General features: G+C 38.2%; 2 protein-coding genes across 2 annotated transcripts in view; one reads left to right on the forward strand and one right to left on the reverse strand.

Moving 5' to 3' along the window:
• LOC137295271 (A disintegrin and metalloproteinase with thrombospondin motifs adt-1-like) overlaps positions 1-16437 on the reverse strand; it is a 70779-nt gene extending 54342 nt beyond the window's left edge. The window contains exons 1-11 of the mRNA XM_067826589.1: positions 16392-16437; positions 15446-15631; positions 14438-14629; positions 13799-13984; positions 12372-12563; positions 11729-11914; positions 10334-10567; positions 9539-10000; positions 5576-5767; positions 4945-5130; positions 3859-4050 (exon numbers count right to left, since the gene is read on the reverse strand). Coding sequence (XP_067682690.1) covers positions 3859-4050; positions 4945-5130; positions 5576-5767; positions 9539-10000; positions 10334-10567; positions 11729-11914; positions 12372-12563; positions 13799-13984; positions 14438-14629; positions 15446-15631; positions 16392-16437 — 2254 coding nt within the window. The remainder of the gene's footprint in view (positions 1-3858; positions 4051-4944; positions 5131-5575; positions 5768-9538; positions 10001-10333; positions 10568-11728; positions 11915-12371; positions 12564-13798; positions 13985-14437; positions 14630-15445; positions 15632-16391) is intronic.
• The window catches only part of LOC137293709 (DNA-directed RNA polymerase II subunit RPB7), a 130269-nt gene that overhangs the window by 27708 nt on the left and 81030 nt on the right, over positions 1-21531 (forward strand). The gene's annotated exons all lie outside the window — the stretch shown is intronic.

The raw sequence follows: 21531 nt of genomic DNA on the forward strand, positions 1-21531 counted from the left end.
TACGAGGGAAAGGGATTCTGTAAATGTTGCCGCGTTCAAACTGAAAGGTAGACCGTTCACAATAAACGAACAGTTTCCAGGGGAGGTAAGCCAGTACAGATGAGACGTGCTCGTCCCACTCATGAAACAGGCCCGACAGAGGGGACAACATATCTACATACCCACCCCCTTACAGGCCACCCACAGTAAGTTCTAATAGAGGCTGTCGATGGACAAGAGACTCGTATCAATGCTAGTGTATGTGATTGTGTGTCTGATTGTGTGTGTGTGTGTGTGTGTGTGTGTGTGTGTGTGTGTGTGTGTGTGCGTGACGTACAAGACTATACCGCCCAGTTTGATGTTACGAACTATTATAAACACTCCTTTACGTTGACAAGAAGTATATCCCATAATCATGAAAGTTGAAACTACCAAAATCAATGATCTGTGAAAATACCGATATACTGAACGATCGAATTCTAACAAAGTTTATGTTAATGTGAATGTCTGTGACAATGTTCAGAATGAAATAGCTAGTGCTACTGGTGATGAGGATGTTAACAACAATGGTGATGATGATGATACTGTTGCTGATGATTAGGACGGCGACGACTATGATGATTATGATGATGATAACCGCTGAAAATCCCTTGTAACTAAAATATATTTACTTAATATAAATGTTTGTGATTTGAGGAAAGACTTAACTATGGTGAATTTAGATGTATGATTGAAAATAATAATATTATCGGTTTACAAAAAAAACCAGATTGTTAAGATGACATAGAAACCTATACTCAAACACACAAGGAACATTGCGGATATCAGGTGGAATTGGAATTGCAGTAAGAGAAAACGTAATAGAATATTTATTGGTCCTAGATAAACAAGCGAACTATGTTGTATTGATGAAGCTTTCAAAGCATCTTATGTTTGGTATCGTTCAAGCTATGTATATTGGTGTTGTTTACCTTCTACCGGAAGGCTCAACGTATGTTAATTCTGACTAATTTGATCAAACTGAACAATGCACACAGATTTCTGTCCTGAAGCGTATACGTATGCTCAAATGGTAACTTTAACACACGAACTGGGAATAGGTGCGACTATCTTCCTGTGGATAATTTTCTAATTAAGAAGATTAATGTGGATAATGATGAACTCAGTAATGAGTTACAACCCCAGTATATTCTAGAAGCACTTAACTTACCTCAAGATAGGTGCTACAGTTAACACGTTTGCCTTTAGGCTTACAGAGAAGTGTAAAAACCTCAGCATGTTTGTGTGTAACGGGAGATTTGGGAATTATACATGTTTGCACAGTTACCTGTAATCAGTAATCTTTAACTGATTATGTTATATTTGCTTATATGAGTCTATCTTTATTCTGTGAATTTGATGTCATCAGCTTCTAACCGTTTCATTCAGATGTTCATAGTCCTCTCTGTTACGTTTATGAAAATGTAAATGGAAATTCTGTTTTGCGCTTGGAAACGCTCTTTAAGGGAGATAACTCGGGTAAGGCATCCGGGAAAAGCATGCTCGGTCCCGAAGTTTGCCACATGACATAGAGGTTTTACAAACGCTCATTATTTACGTTACAAACTTTGGTCAACGTAAGTTAGGATAAATTCCCTTCAGGAAAAGTAGTGACAATCAATCTTGTTTGTGTATTTAGGTTTGTGCATTTACTTATGTGAGTTTTTCGTTTGTTTACAGTCAGTCGAGACAACTCATCTCGATACTTGTATAAAATGATAAACGTCTGTAGAAGATAATGATGTAGGATACAAGTGAAATACAAAAGTGGCGTCCTCTTTATTGAATTTGGTTTAGAATTGTACAACAAACCATACACTCCATTTCTGCATGTGTCCTCCAGAATTTGAACATCACACGGTAAATCCATCACAGCACGAAAACAGTCAAAGTAAACCCAAGCGGCATGATCCCTCTAAATCCGAACTGTTTTGTAAAAACATAAATACTGAAGAACTTGTAAACTTACTTGAACGCACAAAGCTGGCTCTTGTCAGTGAAGCTGCTCTAGTTACAGTAGATGAGATTGCAAGTAACATTTCGCACGTGCTAGTAATGCTGCACGGGATACGTTTGGTGAAAAACGTGTTCGTTCAAACGTTTCAAACATTACAAAAATAATATACACTAGCTCAATAAAGAATGGCGAAATATGAGGAAATGTTCAATAAAGCTAAAACTAGATTTACCAAATAACAAATCCAACGAATAAATCGCTGTAAAAAATTCCACTATCTCTTTAGATGTGAAACCCTTCTCCTTCTCCTTCTAGATGTGAAATACCTGTCTCGCACAACATATATGTTTTTTGAAAGTCAATGTTAACAACATTACTCTGTAATGAAACCACATAACCCTTATAGAACCTAAAGTCATTTTGAATGTATTGCTTAAATCGTTCAAGTAATAATATCCCCAGTTACTTGCCGTGTATGTATTTGTTTACAGATGTATCTGTATACTCCCCATCCATCGTTGGTTGGATGAGAAATAAACTTGTCTGTCTGTCTGTCCGTCCCACAAGGACAGTCCCATTGACAGGTCGAATCCTTACACATACTTATGTGCTTCAATGAACCATGAACCTCTGCGACATCCATCTGTATGGCCCTTCCTTTATACATGTTGTTGTGATGGGATAGCATATTGTTGAACGTGTTACTCTGACAAATTATTATTATTGTTATTATGAGCATGAGCTGTCTATTGTCTGAATGACGTGTACATATACATGCTTTAACACGTTAACAAACATAAAATAATTTAATGGATCTATAAATCAATCAACATGCATATCAGAGATACATTCTTATGGCCGTATTATATTTTGTACCCTGAAACTTGATTACAGTCAAGCTGTCTTATGTGTAGTAAATCTATGTTTGAGAAGTGAGAAATGTTCACGACTTGTAGACATGTTACGAATGGTTGAACGAATGGATGAAACAGACATGTATTTCCACGTGATGCTGTCGTTCTCGGTGCCGTCCGTGGTGCTCTATCCCCCGCACGAGAAGGAACCAGCAACAGATACGCTGAAAGGAAAGGTTAGGACAAGCAGGAAGTGTTTAAAGGCATTGGGAATATGGTTAACCCAAACAATCTTTAGAGCGCATCAGACAAAAAATTCAAGACAATCTGTGTTTAAAGATGTTGAATAAATGCCGTTCAGTTTCTATTAAATCGCGTATGATATGTTTTATTAAACAAAGTCAATGATATATTGATAATACTATTTTGCATTTTGCTACACTTTCATCATAACTTGAGGTTAGCACTTAAAATAATACGATTGCAACATGCTTACCAGCCGGAAGAGAGTGCAAAGCCGTCGCGTGTTTCAGTAGAACAATGTGTATACGGTTTGCAGTTTAAGCAAAGGTTAGAGAAGAAAGCGATTAAAGCAGAATAAGCACTGATCACAGCTCACACATCAATCACACACCTCTGTCTCTCCACACACGTCTTCTGAGGTATCAATTAATGCGAATATTATGACGATCAAACACAAACATAAATGTTGTCCTTTTGGACCACACGAAACATATTGCAGATAATGCATTGTAAATATAAGATAATACTGAAATATAGAATTAACTGGATAATGTACATGTCACAACTTCAGCAAATAGGAGATACAGTATGCGCTTCTTGTATTATAGTTTCCATGGAATATACCAACTTTATATTTTAGACTTGTGACGTTTAGGTGCTACTTTATGGTTTATTTCTCAAATATAACAAAAACTTCAGAATAGTTCTGGAATAGTATATTTCCCACTTAAGACAATGCCTCTGAACAGTTCTGGAATAATATAGATCGGACTTTGTGACGTATACCTGAGGAACGGTCCGTTTCACAAGGAACGTGTTCCGTTTCAAAAGTTGAACCTTGGCAAGCCGATCCTCCATGATTGGGCACTGGGTTTGAGCAGGATCTTGACCTTACCCTGACCGATGTGACATTCTCTCCGCATGTTGCAGTACATGGAAACAGAGACCATCCACTCCAAGGAGAATAGCCCCCGTCAACTGAAAGGAAGAGCGTTCAGAAACAGTTTGGAATACTCTTCAGTTTTAGGGGTCTTGTGGCGTCCTGTTGAGATGGTGTCTATTTACTTTATGAAATCCTTTCATTGATATTTAGAATTTGAAAGTACAAGAATATATTGTGGATAGCAACATTTCGGTGGTTCTGACTGTATTTCAGAGGTATTCTCTTCTACCTCATCTAATCCTAGGTGTACATAGGTATATTTATATATTAAATTATCTGGACAACTAACCCTTGCAAAGCTTCTTCTTTCAGCGTCATAAGTTTGATTTGATTTTTCTTGTCCTTTAAATGGTGAACGCACATGGCTATTTAGTCATTAACACCAAAATGCTTGTCTAAATGCTAATGCAGTTTTTCCAGTGGAATGTTTCAGTACAAGGAATTATGTACACTATTTTACTAGTATGCTTATTCATCATTGGAATTTGATCTAAATTTTGACAAGTCTCAGGAAGATACCATGATTAAACATTACATTTGTTTCAAATAAGCTTTCACCTTATACGTTACATCTTAAGGCGGTAAGAAAGGTTTAGTTCGCTTTGTGCACTAAGTGAACCACCACTGTGGCCTAATGTGTGAGTAAGTTAAGATTTATAGCCACGTCGGCAGTTTTTTTAAAATTCGCCATACATGTACGTCAATTATAAGAAGTCCGTGAACCAGAGACAGTGAACAGGCTGTAGATTACGAACAGCTGGAGATAAATCACCATACAGTGGACCTTGTGGATCAAGTGTATTCATAAAGAGTGGAAAGTCGGTGCTTCACCTCAGACAAGCAGAGGTTGAAAGAAGGTACATGTTGCTTCCCGCCGTCGGCATCCTCAGTGACATACTTGCAGTCGATAAGATATTACTCTGTATTACCTGGACAATCATTGAGACCACAGTAAACGTGAAGCTCTTCAGTTAAATTCACTGTACAACTCTTTCCACCATTCTGAGGCGGTGTGCATGTTCTCCTCCTAACCCTCATCTTTGTAGCGGATGCTCCACACGACGCAGGACATGCAGGATTGCTCCATGACGTCCATTGTGACAAAACAGCATCAACTGGGCAAGAGATGGTAACGTCTAGGTATGAAATGTTACGGTAATGAGCTGTATTGATAAACTGGCGTGACGGATAACAAGTCCACTTTAAAGATACTGTGACTGTTTATGAAAAGAAAAACGAAGTAACATGAATGATGAAGACAGATTGTTTATACTACACGACTTATTGCCGACATGGTTTTAGAGTCGGCGGCATACCTACCAAATAGTATAATTTATTGATGTTATGGATACACATTGTTGTATGATGATTTCTTTTCTATTATATGCTTTCGTGGCAATGATAAAGGGCCAATATGAACAGAAGAAGAGGATACTTACCTCTCAGTAAGAGAGAGCACGTATTATTATAATTAAAAATGTATCCTCGTGTATCCTTTGATTGTGAAAAATGGAAATGGAAGTCGATGGATTATGTTTTCTATGTATTATACATTCCAACCTGGACATGCGTTTAGACCACATGTGAAGGAGTTTGTCTCAAAAGATGGCCCTGAACAGGATCTTCCACCGTGATTCGGTACTGGATTCGTGCAGGATCTGAACCTTGTCTTGACTGATGTGACATTGGCTCCACATGTTGCTCTGCAAGGGACCAAGGACCACTTGCTCCATAGTGAATAGCCTCCATGAACTGAAACCAGGAACAAATTGAACAGGAGTGCCGTCATATGTAAGTGAGTGAGTTAATATTTAACGTCACATCGGCAATATCTCAGCCATATCGTGACGAGGACATTCAACAATGAAAACGATCATATGTAAATTACAAAACCTGTCGACGAAGGACAGCAAAACAACTAGAGTATCACAGTCAGAATTAAAACTATCATGGCAAGTTAAAACTAATATCACTATTCGGACAATACAATATAAAAGCAGGCTATAGATTGCCAACAACTGAAGGTAGATCACCATACTAGGGACCATGGGGACTTACAGTACCTTCGCTTCCTGCATGAACCCTAGCTGGATTTACACCATCCCTTCAGATGTTAGCAATTTAGTCACATGTAACCAGAAATTAAAAGTACACGTATACTACGATTTAAAACAGTGGAAAGTCTGAATGTATTTGGAATGTTTTGGGACTTACGTACCCTCACAGGAGGACAATAATGTTACAAAACTTCAACCCCCTTTGAGGGTACGGCCACTAACAATTCAAATTACTAAATGTAAACTACCAATCATTAAAATACATCTATTTACAGAACATATTACTCATAATTCAACCAAAAATTCAATTTCCTTTAAAACACCAATGATTAAATGAGGATTAACAGTGATAAAAAGATCCTTTACAGTTTTTACATTGAAATATTTATCCTTTGTGATAGAGAATTCAACACAGTCAAGCAAAATATGCTTGACCGTGACTGTCGCATCACAAGGGATACAAAACGGAGGATCCTCACCTTTCAAGAGTGAGTGAGTTAATATTTACCGTCACATCGGCAGTACTGCAGCCACATCGTGACGAAAACAATTCACTTATGACGAGAACAATTCACTTAATAAAATGAAAACATCTGGAAGAGCAAAACCTGTCGACAATGGACAGTAAAACTACTAGACTATCACAGATATGAATATAAAACTAGCATGTAAAACTAAAACACTGTAATGAGAGAAGACAATACGATATAAAACAAGGGCTATAAATCTCCAACAATGAAGGGAGATCACCATGCTAGGGACCATGGGGACTTACAATACTTTTGCTTCCAGCATGGAGCCCAGCTGGATTTACACCCCCCCCCCCCCCCCCCCCACCCACCCCTCAGCCGTTGGTGGTCGTAAGACAATTTAGCCAAAATTTAAAACAACAAAAATACTACGATTAAAAACTGGGTACGTGAAAATTTCAATTTGAAAGTTCTGGGACTTAAGTGCCCTCTCAGGGGGACAATAATTTTACGATACTTTAACCCCCTTGAAGGCACAGCCACTAACAGTCGCAGTTGCTAATTTAGACTACCATTAATAAAAGATATTTTTCTGTGTACAAAACATATTCATTATTCAAAATTTATCCAATAATTGTATTTCTTTAAAAAAAACCCAACAATTATTAAATGATAATTTACTTTATTAAAAAGATCCTTAATTGATTTGATATTGAAATATTTATCCCTTGTGATGGCAAAATCAATACAGTTCACCTTTCAAGAGGTATGAATGAGTATATCTAGTATGGCCAATACGACATCCTCGTAAAATGACCTCTTCAAATCTGGACTGACCCCAAGTGGGTATAACCAATGAAAGGTTTTCTCTAATGTAATATATTTATACTCACTTGGGTGTCCCACTTCTTTTACAACAGATCGCGGGTATAAGATCTAATAGCAGTTTTATAATCTGAGTATGGAATAAGAAGTGGTGTCACAGATTTGTTGAGTGCTGTCTTGGCAGCAAGGTCAGCCAGTGTATTCCCTGAAATGCCTACGTGGCTAGGTAACCAACAAAAGACGATGTCGTATTGGCCAGTAGTAAGATTATTATACATTTAAATAATTTCAATTAAAAGTGAATGTTTACAAGACAAATTTTTAATATCCTGAAGGCAAGAAAGGGAGTCGGAATAGATTATATACTGTTTTATTTAGGGTGTCTTTGAATATATGTAAGAGCTGTTAAGATGGCGTTTGCTTCTGCAGTAAGAACAGAGCTGTTATCTGGAATTCTAGAAGATATTGTTCTGAATCCAATGACAGTGGCACAAGCCATTGCGCCACCGTCCTTGGACCCATCTGTGTATGTAGATTTATAGTTGCTATATTTAGTTTTTAATTGATGATATTCTTGTTTATATTGTAATTCATTAGTGTCTGATTTTTATATGCAGTTAATGCTAGGTCCACTTGGGGCCTAACCAGCTGCCAAGGAGAAGAAGACAGAAGACGGGAGGGAGCTACATTTTCCACCTCAATGCCGGCCGAAGAAAGAAATGGTTTAATTCTATGTCCTAGAGGCGGAACAAGAGAAGGTTTCTTGTCGTACAAATCCTCATAAAGTGGATTGAACACACAATTATATGCAGGGTTTGATTCATTAGAGTATAATTTAGTAATGTATTGTAAGGATAATTTAATACGACACAGCATGTTGTTTATTAATCAGCACGTTTTTCACAAATGATTCCAAACTCACTAAGTGATCGACAGTACTTCTGCTTTTACGGAAACCACATTGTATATCTGTTATAAGGTTATTTGTTTCCAAGTACCAAACAAGTCGATTATTTATCATGCGTTCCATGGTCTTGCAAACACAGCTAGTTAGTGAAATAGGTCGATAATTTGACGGATCCGTATGACCACGTCAAGGTTTAGGTATCGGTACTACTATGGCGTCACGCCATGAGGGAGGAAAGTTACCCGATGTCCAAATATCATCAAAAATATTTAGAAGAGCTTCGAGGTAGGATTCTGGTAAATGCTTCAGGAGTTGATAATGTATGTTATCAGCTCCTGTAGCAGTATCATGAGCTTGATCAAGAGCAGTATGGAGTTCATGAATAGAAAATAGTTCATTATAATCTTCCCCATTATCTGAATTAAGATTAATAGTTTTCTTTTCTTGTTGTTTCTGATATTGTTGGAATTTAGGCATGTAATTGGAGGAGGAAGAGTGTTTAACCAGAGTTTCACCCAGTTTATTTGCAATATCTGATTTATCCGTAAGTAATTGATCTCTATATTTAAGACGCTGGATGCTAGATTTAGTACCTTTACCTTTAATTTTTGGACCATGTTCCATACCTTGGACATGGGTGTCCGAGAATTTATTTTAGATAGATATTTTTTCCAAGATTGGCGTTTGTTCTGTTTAAAAGTACGCCAGGCTTTAGCATTTAAAATTTTAAATTTATTTAAATTATGCACCATAGGATGGCGACGGAAATAATGTTCTGCTTTTTTCCTTGCCTTCCTAGCCTGTTTGCATTCATCAGTGAACCATTGTTTTCTTATGTGTGGAACTGCAGAAGACTTTGGGATACACTCGTCAGCAATGTGAATGAGTACATCTGAAAAACATTTAATAGCATCAGGAACAGTAATATAACGTTCGGGAGTAAGTTTGCCAGCACAGAGAGATTCATATAGAGTCAAGTTGGCCTTGCCGTACCAAGATTGATGATCCTCCACTTGCCCTGTCACCTGGAGGTGAAAAATAATGATACAATTAGAAATGACGGAGGTCATGAGTAAATCTCTGTTTTAAAAATGTTTCCCACAGACAGATTGCTGACAGTGTAAAATCCCGGATTAAAAGCTGCAATTCATTAAAATTAGTCCTTAATCCTCTGCAATTCCACTGAATAATATTATTCTGATAAACTATCTTTTGGGGGGATTTATTGGGGATCTACCCCGCACTTTTTTGGTGGGTGACAAACTGTGTGTCCTAGAGCGGGCGTTTTCAGACACGTCCACATCCTCAAGAGATCCATAGTTGTTGAACAACTGAATTTTGTTTTCTGTTCCTTTGGGGTTACTGCCACTGAGCTTTTTCGAAGAATCTGGCTTTTTACCCTTGGTGTTAACAATTTGTTGAGACTTCACTGTTAGCTGAGAAGATGGTTCATGATCAGAGGATGCCTGTGATTGGATTCGGGATGTACTTGGAAGTGATTCTGCTGTTTGAGTAGATATGGCAGGTGAGATAAGTTGAGTATCTGCTGGCATCCATGTTAGGTTGGTCTGACAACTTACAGATAATTTGGTGACTGCAGAGGTGGCTGCTGATGTTCTGGCAATGGAAGCATAGCTTTGTGCTTGTTCCGAGCTTTGTACCAGTTTCTTTGCGTCTGCAAAACTAACATTCTGTGTAAATTTTATTCTATTGAGAGCCATTTGCTCTTTCCAAACAGGACAGTCTTTTGAGAATGATGAGTGTTCCCCTTTGCAGTTAGGACATTTTTTGACATTACTGTCACAATCTTCTGCTGTGTGTGTCTTTTCACTGCAGTGAGCACACACAACAGACAATGTGCAAGTATTCACACCGTGCCCAAACTTTTGACATTTGAAACACCTAAGAGGGTTAGGAATGTATGTCTCAACATTGAAGTTACATTTACCTGCCTTCAGTGATTTTGGTGCATTAGGTAGCGAAAAAGAAAACAGATAGGTTTTAGTTTGAACGGTTGTGCCATGTTTACGGGTTGTGAAACGTTTAACATAAAGTTCACCCTGATCCTTCATCTCGGAGACGATATCTAGTTCCGACATGACGGCCAGCAATCGCTCACGATCTCTAACGACCCGATTAAGGGTCTTGTGAGCCGGGACGGTAACAGAAATGCCAGCAAAAGTTTTGGTGTTCAAAAGGTTAGTTGACTGTTGTCTTTTTGCACATTCAATCAACAGTGCACCAGAATGCAATCTTCTAATATTCTTCACATCGCCGGCAATGCCTTGGATACCTTTAGACACAGCAAAAGGGTTCAGTTTTAATGGTGTCAAATCAGTTGTCTCCATGACAACAAATCGTGGCCAGTAATCAATTGGTTTGGACAGTCTGAGGTCGTTGTCGACAAGGTAATTTTCAAGAGGACGTGTAGTTTTTTTGTTTGGGCTTTCATAAGCTATGATTTGTGTTTTAGATTTCATCATCTGAGCTCCCCACCCACCACGGAGTATCACAAGGACAATGCTAAAAGCAAGTGGGTCTCCAACTTGCAGCACCAAGGATACTCGGATGATATACTCCAGCAGAAGAGTTACAAATAACAAAACCACTAGATTGGCTCATGAGCCACCGCCTTCTGGCATGAGACTTTAGACAAAGTGCAAAACATCATAGTTCAAAATTGTAAACATCTTATAGGAACAATTTTGCCAAGACCAAAGATTAACATTTTCAAATCAAATATTTGTGATGATAAATAAATAAAGTCCATACACAGGGCTTGGCGTGAACAGCTGATTGATAGAATCGGGCCGATTCTACCATCCGTCTAGGTGAAGTAAGGACAGAAGTGGTGTGTTGAGCAATAGGAGCAAAATGGGCCAGTCTCCTACTGCCCTCAACCACGGGACGCCACCCACGGCAAACAGGTTGCCCAATTTGGTCGCCTCCTACGACCAGCAATGGGGCGCTGTGGACACATTCTGCCCCGGGTCCACGCGGGACTAGTGATTAGTTGATTGGAAATGTGCAATCTCTTGATCCGCATGACCTCTAGTTTAAACTGCAGATGTCATCTCTCGTTGATTGGTTGAGCAAACATTGAGTATATTAATGATCTTTTCCATGCATTTGTTCAACAACGTACAAGATTTTGTTTTTAACAAATTGTGTAATAGCAACATTCAAAATGATGACAGCATAATGTCTTCTCTTTAAATCCATTAATCATGCCATATGACATGATATCTCATACTTTCCCTCTCACAGCAATGTTAAGAGTGCTATCAAATCTGCATGTTGATATGTTTCTGTTGTGCCAAAGAAGGAAAGGTAAGATGAAGACTGACGTACGCATAGCCAATATCCATCGTTGTCTTTTGCTCCGATATCTGCGTATAAAACTTAAAAATAACAAAAGGTAGCAAAAAAAAAAAAAAAAAAAAAAAAGAAATACCTGGGCATCCATCCAAGCCACAGTATTGACTCTGACTTTCGGTTAATGGGGAAGGACACTCCTTGCCACCATTTTGGGGAGGTGTGCAGGTCCTAGTCCTACTCCTGGTCCTTCTTGCAGATGTGCCACATGTCACAGGACATGGAGAAACTCTCCAAACACTCCAAGTTGAAACTATACCATCAACTGAAAAGATAATAATTTTCTCTTGCATTTGTACTTATTGAGGAAACTTGCAGTTCAGGATTGTGTGCGAGCTGCGTTGAGGCATAGCTGCAATGCGACCTTTGTACGGTAATATATGAAGTGAAATGCGTAGTCAAATGGTGCAAGTTCAGTGAGTTCTTACATTCTGATCACCTCCGTATATTCTATCACCAAAGTCGTCAGTTTTAAATACACAATAATGTCATTCCTACCCATCATCGTCTTCGCATCCTCACAAGATTTTCAAGCTAGGAAAAAATCGTCTAATATATTTGTAAAGTCCCTTGAGAAAAATGAAAGGTCTGAAAGAGAAAACAATCACTCAACCATTCACAGGATTTTGAGTACTAAGTGACAAATAGCAAATCTGGAGAAAGGTATTGTTTAACGAACATTCGAAAATTCCATAGATTTTGTTTTCAACACACTATCTGACCTGGGCATTCGCTCAGACTACATGTGAAGGAGCTTGTCTCAAAAGATGGCCCGGAACAGGATCTTCCTCCATGATTGGGTGCTGGATTCGTGCAGGATCTGAACCTTATCTTGACTGATGTGACATTAGCTCCACATGTTGCTGTGCAAGGGACCAAGGACCACTCACTCCATAGGGAATAGCCTCCATGAACTGAAACCAGGACAGGAGCGTTGAGGATTTACCGATTATAGCTCATAGGAAACGTACAGACTGTTGATAGTTAGAACCACAAGATGCCCGTGTTAAACTGAAGATGTCATATCTCAGGACAGGATTAGGTTGATTGGTTGAGAAAATTTGACTCCATTAATGAATTCTTCCATGTGTTCGGCCAGCAACGTAGAAGATTTTGTTTTGGATAAATTGTGTATTGGCAACATTCAAAGTGATGACAACATAATGTCCTCTTTTTACAATCCTTTAATGGTGTCACATGATATCACACATTATAATTCTCTCTCACACCAATGTTAAGATCGCTATCAAATCTGCATTTGGGTATGCTTCTGTTGGAAGGAAATCTGAAGACTTAGTGAATGACATATACCATAGACAGTATCCATCGTTGTCTTTTACACCAACATCTGCGTTCAAAACATTGAGTCATTTTGATACTTTATTGTGTGGTCATATAATAATGACGAACACATTAATTTCATACTTTACGTCATGTACATGTTTATCTGTTTGGTACCTAAAGGGCCAGTCAAACAACAAATAGTTTTATTGCCAAAATTGACTCAAGGGCAATAACACTGAATACATGGACATTTGTGTCATATGCATAACATGATATTGTTCAAGGTCACATGCAACGTAAAACACAACTTTGGAGATTCTGATATCTTTGGGTATGCAGTTACCAAGACAAATCATAAAAAATGTCAATTCAACCTATAAAGTTAAAAAAACGCGATGAAAAAAAAGCCCGTAAAATCGGAGTTCAAAAGATTCACTAATTTTCGCCAGCGCTGCGGGAAAAAGTGGTTTCAACAGCTATGCTACGTTCATAACGTATGCGCAGTGAATAGGTCCGCGAAGCTTGAAACAGTATGATTTCCCGGAATATGAGGTCATGAGCAGTAGTTTAGTCATGGTTGTATACACAAACAAGTAATTATCAACTCGTTACATGCTAAACATGTTGAATGTGATAAGCAGAATCGGTCTCAGAGAAAACTCAATGTCTGGTTCATTGACCCCTATATGTCTGCCTGCCTGTCTGCTAATGACAATATGCAATGCACAACATCAAACCACTGACTGCATGCAGTTTGAAATTAACACCTATCAGGCATATAAGCCATAAACAAAGAGCCAACTAACTGTATCGGCAAATGAACCAGTTTGGTTTGGCAAATTGGTAACATTATAAACTTTCATACCTGGGCATCCATCCAAGCCACAGTATTGATTCTGACTTTCGGTTAATGGAGAAGGACACTCCTTCCCACCATTTTGGGGAGGTGTGCAGGTCCTCGTCCTACTCCTGGTCCTTGTTGCTGATATGCTACATGTCACAGGACATGGAGAATCGCTCCAAACACTCCAAGTTGAAACTATACCATCAACTGAAAAGATAATAATTTCCTCTTGCATTGGTACTTATTGGGGAACCTAGCACTTCAGCACTATGTGAGCGAGCTACATTGAGGCACAGCTGCAATGCGAACTTTGCACGGAATTATGATGCATTTAAGTGAGATCTTACATTCTGATCACTTCCGTACATTCTGTCACGAAAGTCGTCAGTTTTAAATACAGAATACTGTCATTCCTGTCCATCGTCGTCCTTGCTAGCTCACAAGATTTCAAGCTAGGAAAAAGTGTAGAACCACTTCTATCTCGTCTAATATATTTGTAAAGTCCATTGAGTAATAATAAAAGGTTAGGAAAAGAATAAGAATCACTCAGTCATTCATACGATGTTGAGTACTAAGTGGCAAATATCAATTCGGGAGAAAGGTATGGTTTAGCGAACATTCGAAAAGACCATAGATTTCGTTTTAAATACACTATCTGACCTGGACATTCACTCAGACTACATGTAAAGGAGAGTGTCTCAAAAGATGGCCCTGAACAGGATCTTCCTCCATGATTGGGTGCTGGATTCGTGCAGGATCTGAACCTTGTCTTGACTGATGTGACATTAGTTCCACATGTTGCTGTGCAAGGGACCAAGGACCACTCACTCCATTGGGAGTAGCCTCCATTAACTGAAACCATGAACACATACACAACGTTTACACTCTTCTGTCTTTTTCTTCGTTGTTACTGTATTTTAAATAGGTATGTTTATTGACATGTTACACTACCAAATCAATAGTCCATCTTCTGGATAGAAGAATTTACGATTCCCAGATACGGTAAAAATACTTCTGACTGAAGGTCATACACAATTCAGTTTCAACGTGTAACTACATACCGGGTGAGAAAACGTTGCTTCCTTCAGATTCATTTGGTATGCCAAACACAGAGTGTTGTAAAGGGAGTCAAATTGATGACGGTTTACATGGTGAAAGTACAATTTCGCTCTCACACGGACTCAGTGTATAACCTTCAGAGTCAGAATTCAGGTGACAGTGAACCAGAGCTTCGTTTAATTACAATGGAAGTTGTCAAACCACCATCTGTCCAATCCGGCAAGTTGTCAACACTGATATATAATCTCAGTCCCATCCGTGGCTGGTACATGTACCATCTGCTCCATAATCCGGCACATTGTCTAAACTGAATTATTTCTTCAGTCCCAGTGAGTGCCGGTTTAGACAGCTTCCACTGTATATATTAGTTGTTATTTCTTCACACTATTTTAACTGTGACACCCTGAAATGCATCCACAGTATATAGATGTCTCTTTTTCAGTAAATTGAAGGTACGGCGTAACCTTAATGTAAATAATTTCCAGACATTGAATGTTTCTTATAAGAATTATGGGAAAATGTGCATTTGATTTGTGTCATTTGTACCACAACTCGAATATTGTTCAGACGCTTCAGTTGGCAGATGGGTAACACAATAAACATTGATACCTGGGCATCCATTCAAGCCACAGTATTGACTCTGGGTTTCGGTTAAGAGTGAAGGACACTCCTTCCCACCATTTTTAGGAGGTATGCAGGTTCTCGTCCTACTTTTGGTCTTTCTTGCAGATACCCCACAGGTCACAGGACATGGATGATCATTCCAAGCACCCCAAGCTGAGACAACACCGTCAGCTGAAAAGATAATTATTTTTCTCTTGTATTGCAATACGTAGACTTCTTACAGTTAGGCAAATTTCCCGCAGTATTTTCAGTGACATGCGTACCGTCAAAAGAATAATATCGCTAACTACATTCTGAGTACTTGACTATCGGTTTTGATTTATTTGGTGTCATCACATTCTTGTTACGTCTCATCTTACATGTTAACATTGCCATCTAACAAAATCCCGCCTCACAGGTTAGTGCAAAAAATGTGGTAGACAATTCTACATGTTTTGTAGGTAATAAAAGACATCCTAATTTATCCATTCACATAAAGTAAGTACCGAAACGAAACAGCAACATTTTATCCAAACATTCAAAAGGATATAAAGAAAATACAAAAAATACTGACAAAACTCGGATTTCCATCCTACGCGATCCAACTGTATCTCAAGGGTAGAGATATCTTCTTTATCCCTGGACACTGCTGGAGTCTAACCCTTTTTTACACATGCCGTATGTTCATAGTCGAATGTGTTAATATGAAATAAATTATTATCAATGCTAGATAACCTAACCATTCGAGCTTAATGATACCTTGACAATTCATACATAGTGTTTATCATGTGCCCTTAATGTTGATGAGTGGGTGTTGCAGAAATTTAGCTATTTAGTGAAGTTTGGGTTCAGTCTGCATTACAGATGTATGTGATAACATATATTTAAAGAATACGCTGTGGGATATGAGTAAAGAGAAAAACATTAAATATCACATTACTGATATACTTACTTTGGAACTCTCTAGCTTCACAAAGTTTTGTAAAGTTTTCATACATGTCAATATAGACGTTTCCGCCGCAGCCATATTTTTCCCCACTGCAGAAAAGCTTCCTTTCTGTTGTAATTGATTTTTCGGATGAAGGTAAACACGAACCTGTGGAGGATAACAGATTCCTAAGGGGAATGAAGCTTAATATGTAGGAATCCTATACTATACATGGTACCTCCATCCTGTACCTTTGAATTTGATGCCGCCAAATCCAGCTAGACGCAATCTATTGATATGCTAAAACGATCACGACACTGGTGAAGGTTTACGTTACAAATAATTCTGATTCAGATTAGAATTTTCATACATATTCGTAATTATGATTATTAATGTGGAGAATGAATGTAGTAGTAATGTTATAGTTCTCACACGATGTACAAACGATGTACATGTATTTGACATAGAATTTAAAAAGTAACAGATTAGCATGAATTTAGAACATTAAACTTACCAACGACATCTCTTACCATAGCTGAAAGTAGAAAGTGTCGATGCCAGCGTGGGAAAGCTAATCTTTCTTTTCATATCATGTTTTTTGCCCTTACAGACATGATTAAGGAGCTTTCTTGTTATAGGCTAACCTCCTTAGAATTCAATATAATTCTAACGAAGGCACAATTGTTCATCTGATAAGCACATGCCTGATAATATATACTTGGGACTGAGAAATGCTGAACTAACCAATAGCATCATTGTACTGTCTTGAAACTTAATGATTATTGAATGCAGTTGTCTATGTTCCCCTGAATGGACACTTTATAAGGAGGATAGATTCTCCGTCAACCTGTCGATTGGTTATAAGGTTCTATCCTAACAATAACCGATATCTACAGTCTACTTACCTGTAATCGTATCCATGCACTTCATATCCGACTCGTCTGTGAAAATACAATTTTTTATGCCAATGATAGTTATCATACTTACACAGGACAGTCGTTCCTTTGGGAAATTAGTTAAGGAGAACAACAAACATAGACACACTTAAGGCAGGAACTTGTCAGCAATTATCTCCATGTGAGCATCTGGTTGCGTTTCATACTTTTACTCTTAACGAGTAACTACCATCTCAGAGCTGCATCACTTACTAGGAATTCCTAATTCTACAGCCTGATCACTTTCTAGAAGGCATTCTGTGTTCATATAATACTCTAACTACGATGAATATCTCTTCTGTCCCAGCTTTTGGTTACAGTACATTTTCTCCCAAACAACGTATCGAAGATTGTGTAGACGTATTTTATCTTAACCCTGCACAGCAGTGTTTTGTTTTGTGAATAAATATACGAATATAAGACTTGTGTAATGTTAACACATCAATTCATACAACATTTAGTCGGGAAATATGCAAACAGAAATAAGTTATTTAATAAATAGATTTCAAAACAATTACGATATAATCATGATTTTTTGTGCACTTTATGATTTATGTGTTGATAATGACAAGCAAGAGATGCATGAATAACCTCACTGGCTTTTTGTTGACGACGAGAATGACAAAATACTTACAAGACAAACCTGCGTGGAAGATAAAAATATCTACGCTTTAGTACTAAGATCCATGAATGGAGAAAGTGAGTCGGATATTTGACAGCATAACTAAGTTTGGAATGATCCCGTTTGCATGCAAATACAAGAAATAATGTCAAAGAATTACGGATATGAGAAATGAGAACTTATAGCATCAAATGAGATTTAAGCTCCTAATATACTTACTTCGTTCGACAGATTCACAGGGTTGTGTTCTCGTTTCATATATGTGAATGCCAACATTATTCTCACTCTCAGATTGGTCACTTGTGCAGAATAACTTCCTGTAGTGCGAAATCGTTTTCCCTGATACACAAGTACATGGACGTAAAGCATCGGATGACCATTCGCTCCAACCAACACCTCTAAAGGAAGTTCGTTGTCCTGTAAAGGAGTGAGTGAGTTTATTTTTACGCCGCACTCAGCAATATTACAGCTAAATGTCGGCGGTCTGTAAATAATCGAGTCTGGACCAGACAATCCAGTGATCAACAACATGAGCATCGATCTGCGCAATTGGGAACCGATGACATGTGTCAACCAAGTCAGCAACCCTGACCACCGGATCCCGTTAGTCGCCTCTTACGACAAGCATAGTCGCCATTTATAGCAAGCATGGGTTGCTGAAGGCCTATTCTACCCCGGGACCTTCACGGGTCCGTCTGTAAAGGAGTTTATAATATTGTGTCAGAATAATATAGGCAAATCTATTCAAGAATCTTGTAAATTTGACCCCTGGTGGCACCAAATCTATCAAAATGCATGTACTGGCCTTATGTTTGCGTTAAATTGTTAGAGTTCGCGGGTAAACGTTACGCTTTACTTGACTACATGAGACTCACGAACGAGGCCGAAGGTATGAAGGGGAGGTAGATACAGACAAAAAAAATCAAAACTTCACACATCGACAAGATGATGTTCGTCTGCATTTCCCGATGAACAAACAACGAAATGGAAGATTGTGTCTGCATTTTGATGCCTTTAGTGACTTCGTAGTAAATAAATTTACATGAATAAATTACTGCAATTACTGCAGTTACAAAGTCGATGAATAAAACTAACGGATAAATAGCAAAAGCAATTCAGCGATGCTTTCATAAAGCTTAAACGCAATTATAGATAAATTACAGCTCATTACATTACAAATTACAATTACAAATTGTACGCGCAGCTGAATCTAAAAATAGCAAACGTCCACGTGAACTCAAGAAAACCAGCCTGTCTACACATGTTGTGTGTCTTGAGGCTATCATATGGTCCACACGTGACTGAATTTTGGAGTATTTCGTAAATACAAAGTACTTCAAGATGCATAATTATGTAGATATTTTCAAAGGCGCAGCTGAGCTACTTACTGACTGAAACATATTTTATTCAGTTAAGGAACGGATTGGACACAAGTTATCCAATTTAAATAAGCCCTCGCCACATAGTTACAACAGTATATTACAACAAATTTGTGGTTTACATAATGTAGAAATGATGAACATGAACTAGGGAGTATTGTTTGAAGGGCTTTTTGCTGCTAGTTGCTTGTGTATAGCCCCTGGCGATAAAGACCTGTATTCACAAGTAACTGGTTTAGTATGTTTATGGACTAAAATAAACAGGAGCGCTAGCGTAACACAGAGTTTCTCCTTCTCAAGACTCTTACACGTGGCCTGTATCACATTTACCTTTACTTTGGGTAAACGTTTTCAATCAGCCCCTGTGTTAAAAAGGAAAAACAGTACTTCGAAGCTGATATCTGCCTAATAATGACACATACAAATAATTACAGATATTTGATGTAGAATTTTAAATACAATAGGGAAATTTATTGTAAAACATATTATCCTTACCGATGACTTTTGCCAGTTCGACTGAAAGTGAAAAGCGTTGATGTCAGCGTTGAAAAGTAAGCTTGACAACACACACATAAACACACAAACACACACACACACACACACACACAGAGAGAGAGAGAGAGAGAGAGAGAGAGAGAGAGAGAGCAGGGCATGTACATACGTTTAGAATTAACGTTACAGTTATTCTGAATGTACAGAGTGACGTGATGAATAATAATGTATGATATTAAATGCAACAATTTAACGAAAAAAATTGATACTGTGAACAGAATAGAGTTTGGACAATGAATTATTTAGGAATGCGCTCTTTTTCATGTGATTGGAACTTGAAACCAAAATTTGAACAGGACTGGCAGGTCAGGTACAAATTTCATATATCACGGTTTGAAAGGTTGAATCGATCAATAAAACTATTATGTTAGCGTGAAACTAAACTCATATCAAATGCAATAGTTGACTGATCCGCTCCACGAGATCTTTCGTTATTACCAAAGTTTCTGCAGCAGCAACATCTGATACAGCAAGGCAAACTTTATGTTTGTAAGACAAATTCGTTGTCAACAGTTCATAAGGTGTTAAAGTGCCTTGGCGCTGATTGCCTGCTAAAAATGTAAGTGATGCCCTCGAACTTTTACCTGCAATGTCACCAGTACACATATTCGCCAGATCCGTAACATCTGAAAGGAATCACACAATTTACCTCAAACGTGTTATATGTCCACTTATCTCAGAAAAGAATAGCAGCCTTTTGTTGGATTAATTTTCAAAACATGTCATAGTTATTGGGTAAGCTAACATAGCAGAAAGGATTTGAGAAATCCTGATATTTACATCATGTGGAACTAATGATATTTGAGTGAGAACTTGCAATACAAAAGATTATTATATATATATATACTGCCCTTACCTGGGTGTGCAAATGTCCCTGAAAGCAGAAAATGTCCACGTCAGCTTTGGAAAACTAACCTTTCAATTAAGCCCGTGTATTGGCAAACACGTTGCATTGCAATACATCGCATTTCAGGTATACGTATTGCGATATTTTCGGTAGTCAGCAAAGACATAGCGTGGTTGTAGAGAGTTGACGTTGACGTTGACCTGGACTATCTTCATAGCGGAAATAAACGAGATTTTAGTAACGTAGAAACCTTTCATGTGATTATCAAGAATGCAATACGTGGTTTTAATTAGAATTTTGTTACCATGTACAAACATACTGTTCCACACTAACCCCGAACAGAGGTCTTATTATCAATAACAAATGAAATTTTGGACCTTGCCAAATGTTATGGTGAAATGAGAAGGTCATTATGTACTGAACCGCAAAAGAAACGTCACCATATCAAAACTTTTGCCAGATATGTTTCAGACCTAGTTCGTAGTAATGTTTCAAGCAAATCTGGTGACAGGTTATGTATTTGATAGAAATAAAGCATATGGTCAAAACGCACTTATTTAGGTAATTATCGGACTAATTTTTTGTGCGCATTTCATGAAAATGCACGTGCATCCCGAGGTGCCATCCCTATAAGCGCCAATGAACATGCACCGAATCATTCACTCCTCGACAGTGGCGACATGCCACGATTATTAAAGGAACAGAGGGGCCAAGCTTTAGGGAGACCTAATGCTGGCCGGACAGCAAGACATGCTTCAAATCATTTTGCTGTTCACGTGCGAACTATATACCGACAGCAGCAACGAGTTCAGGCCACTAGAAGCACAAC

This window comes from Haliotis asinina, chromosome 8, assembly GCF_037392515.1.
Source record: "Haliotis asinina isolate JCU_RB_2024 chromosome 8, JCU_Hal_asi_v2, whole genome shotgun sequence".
Classification (NCBI taxonomy): domain Eukaryota; kingdom Metazoa; phylum Mollusca; class Gastropoda; order Lepetellida; family Haliotidae; genus Haliotis; species Haliotis asinina.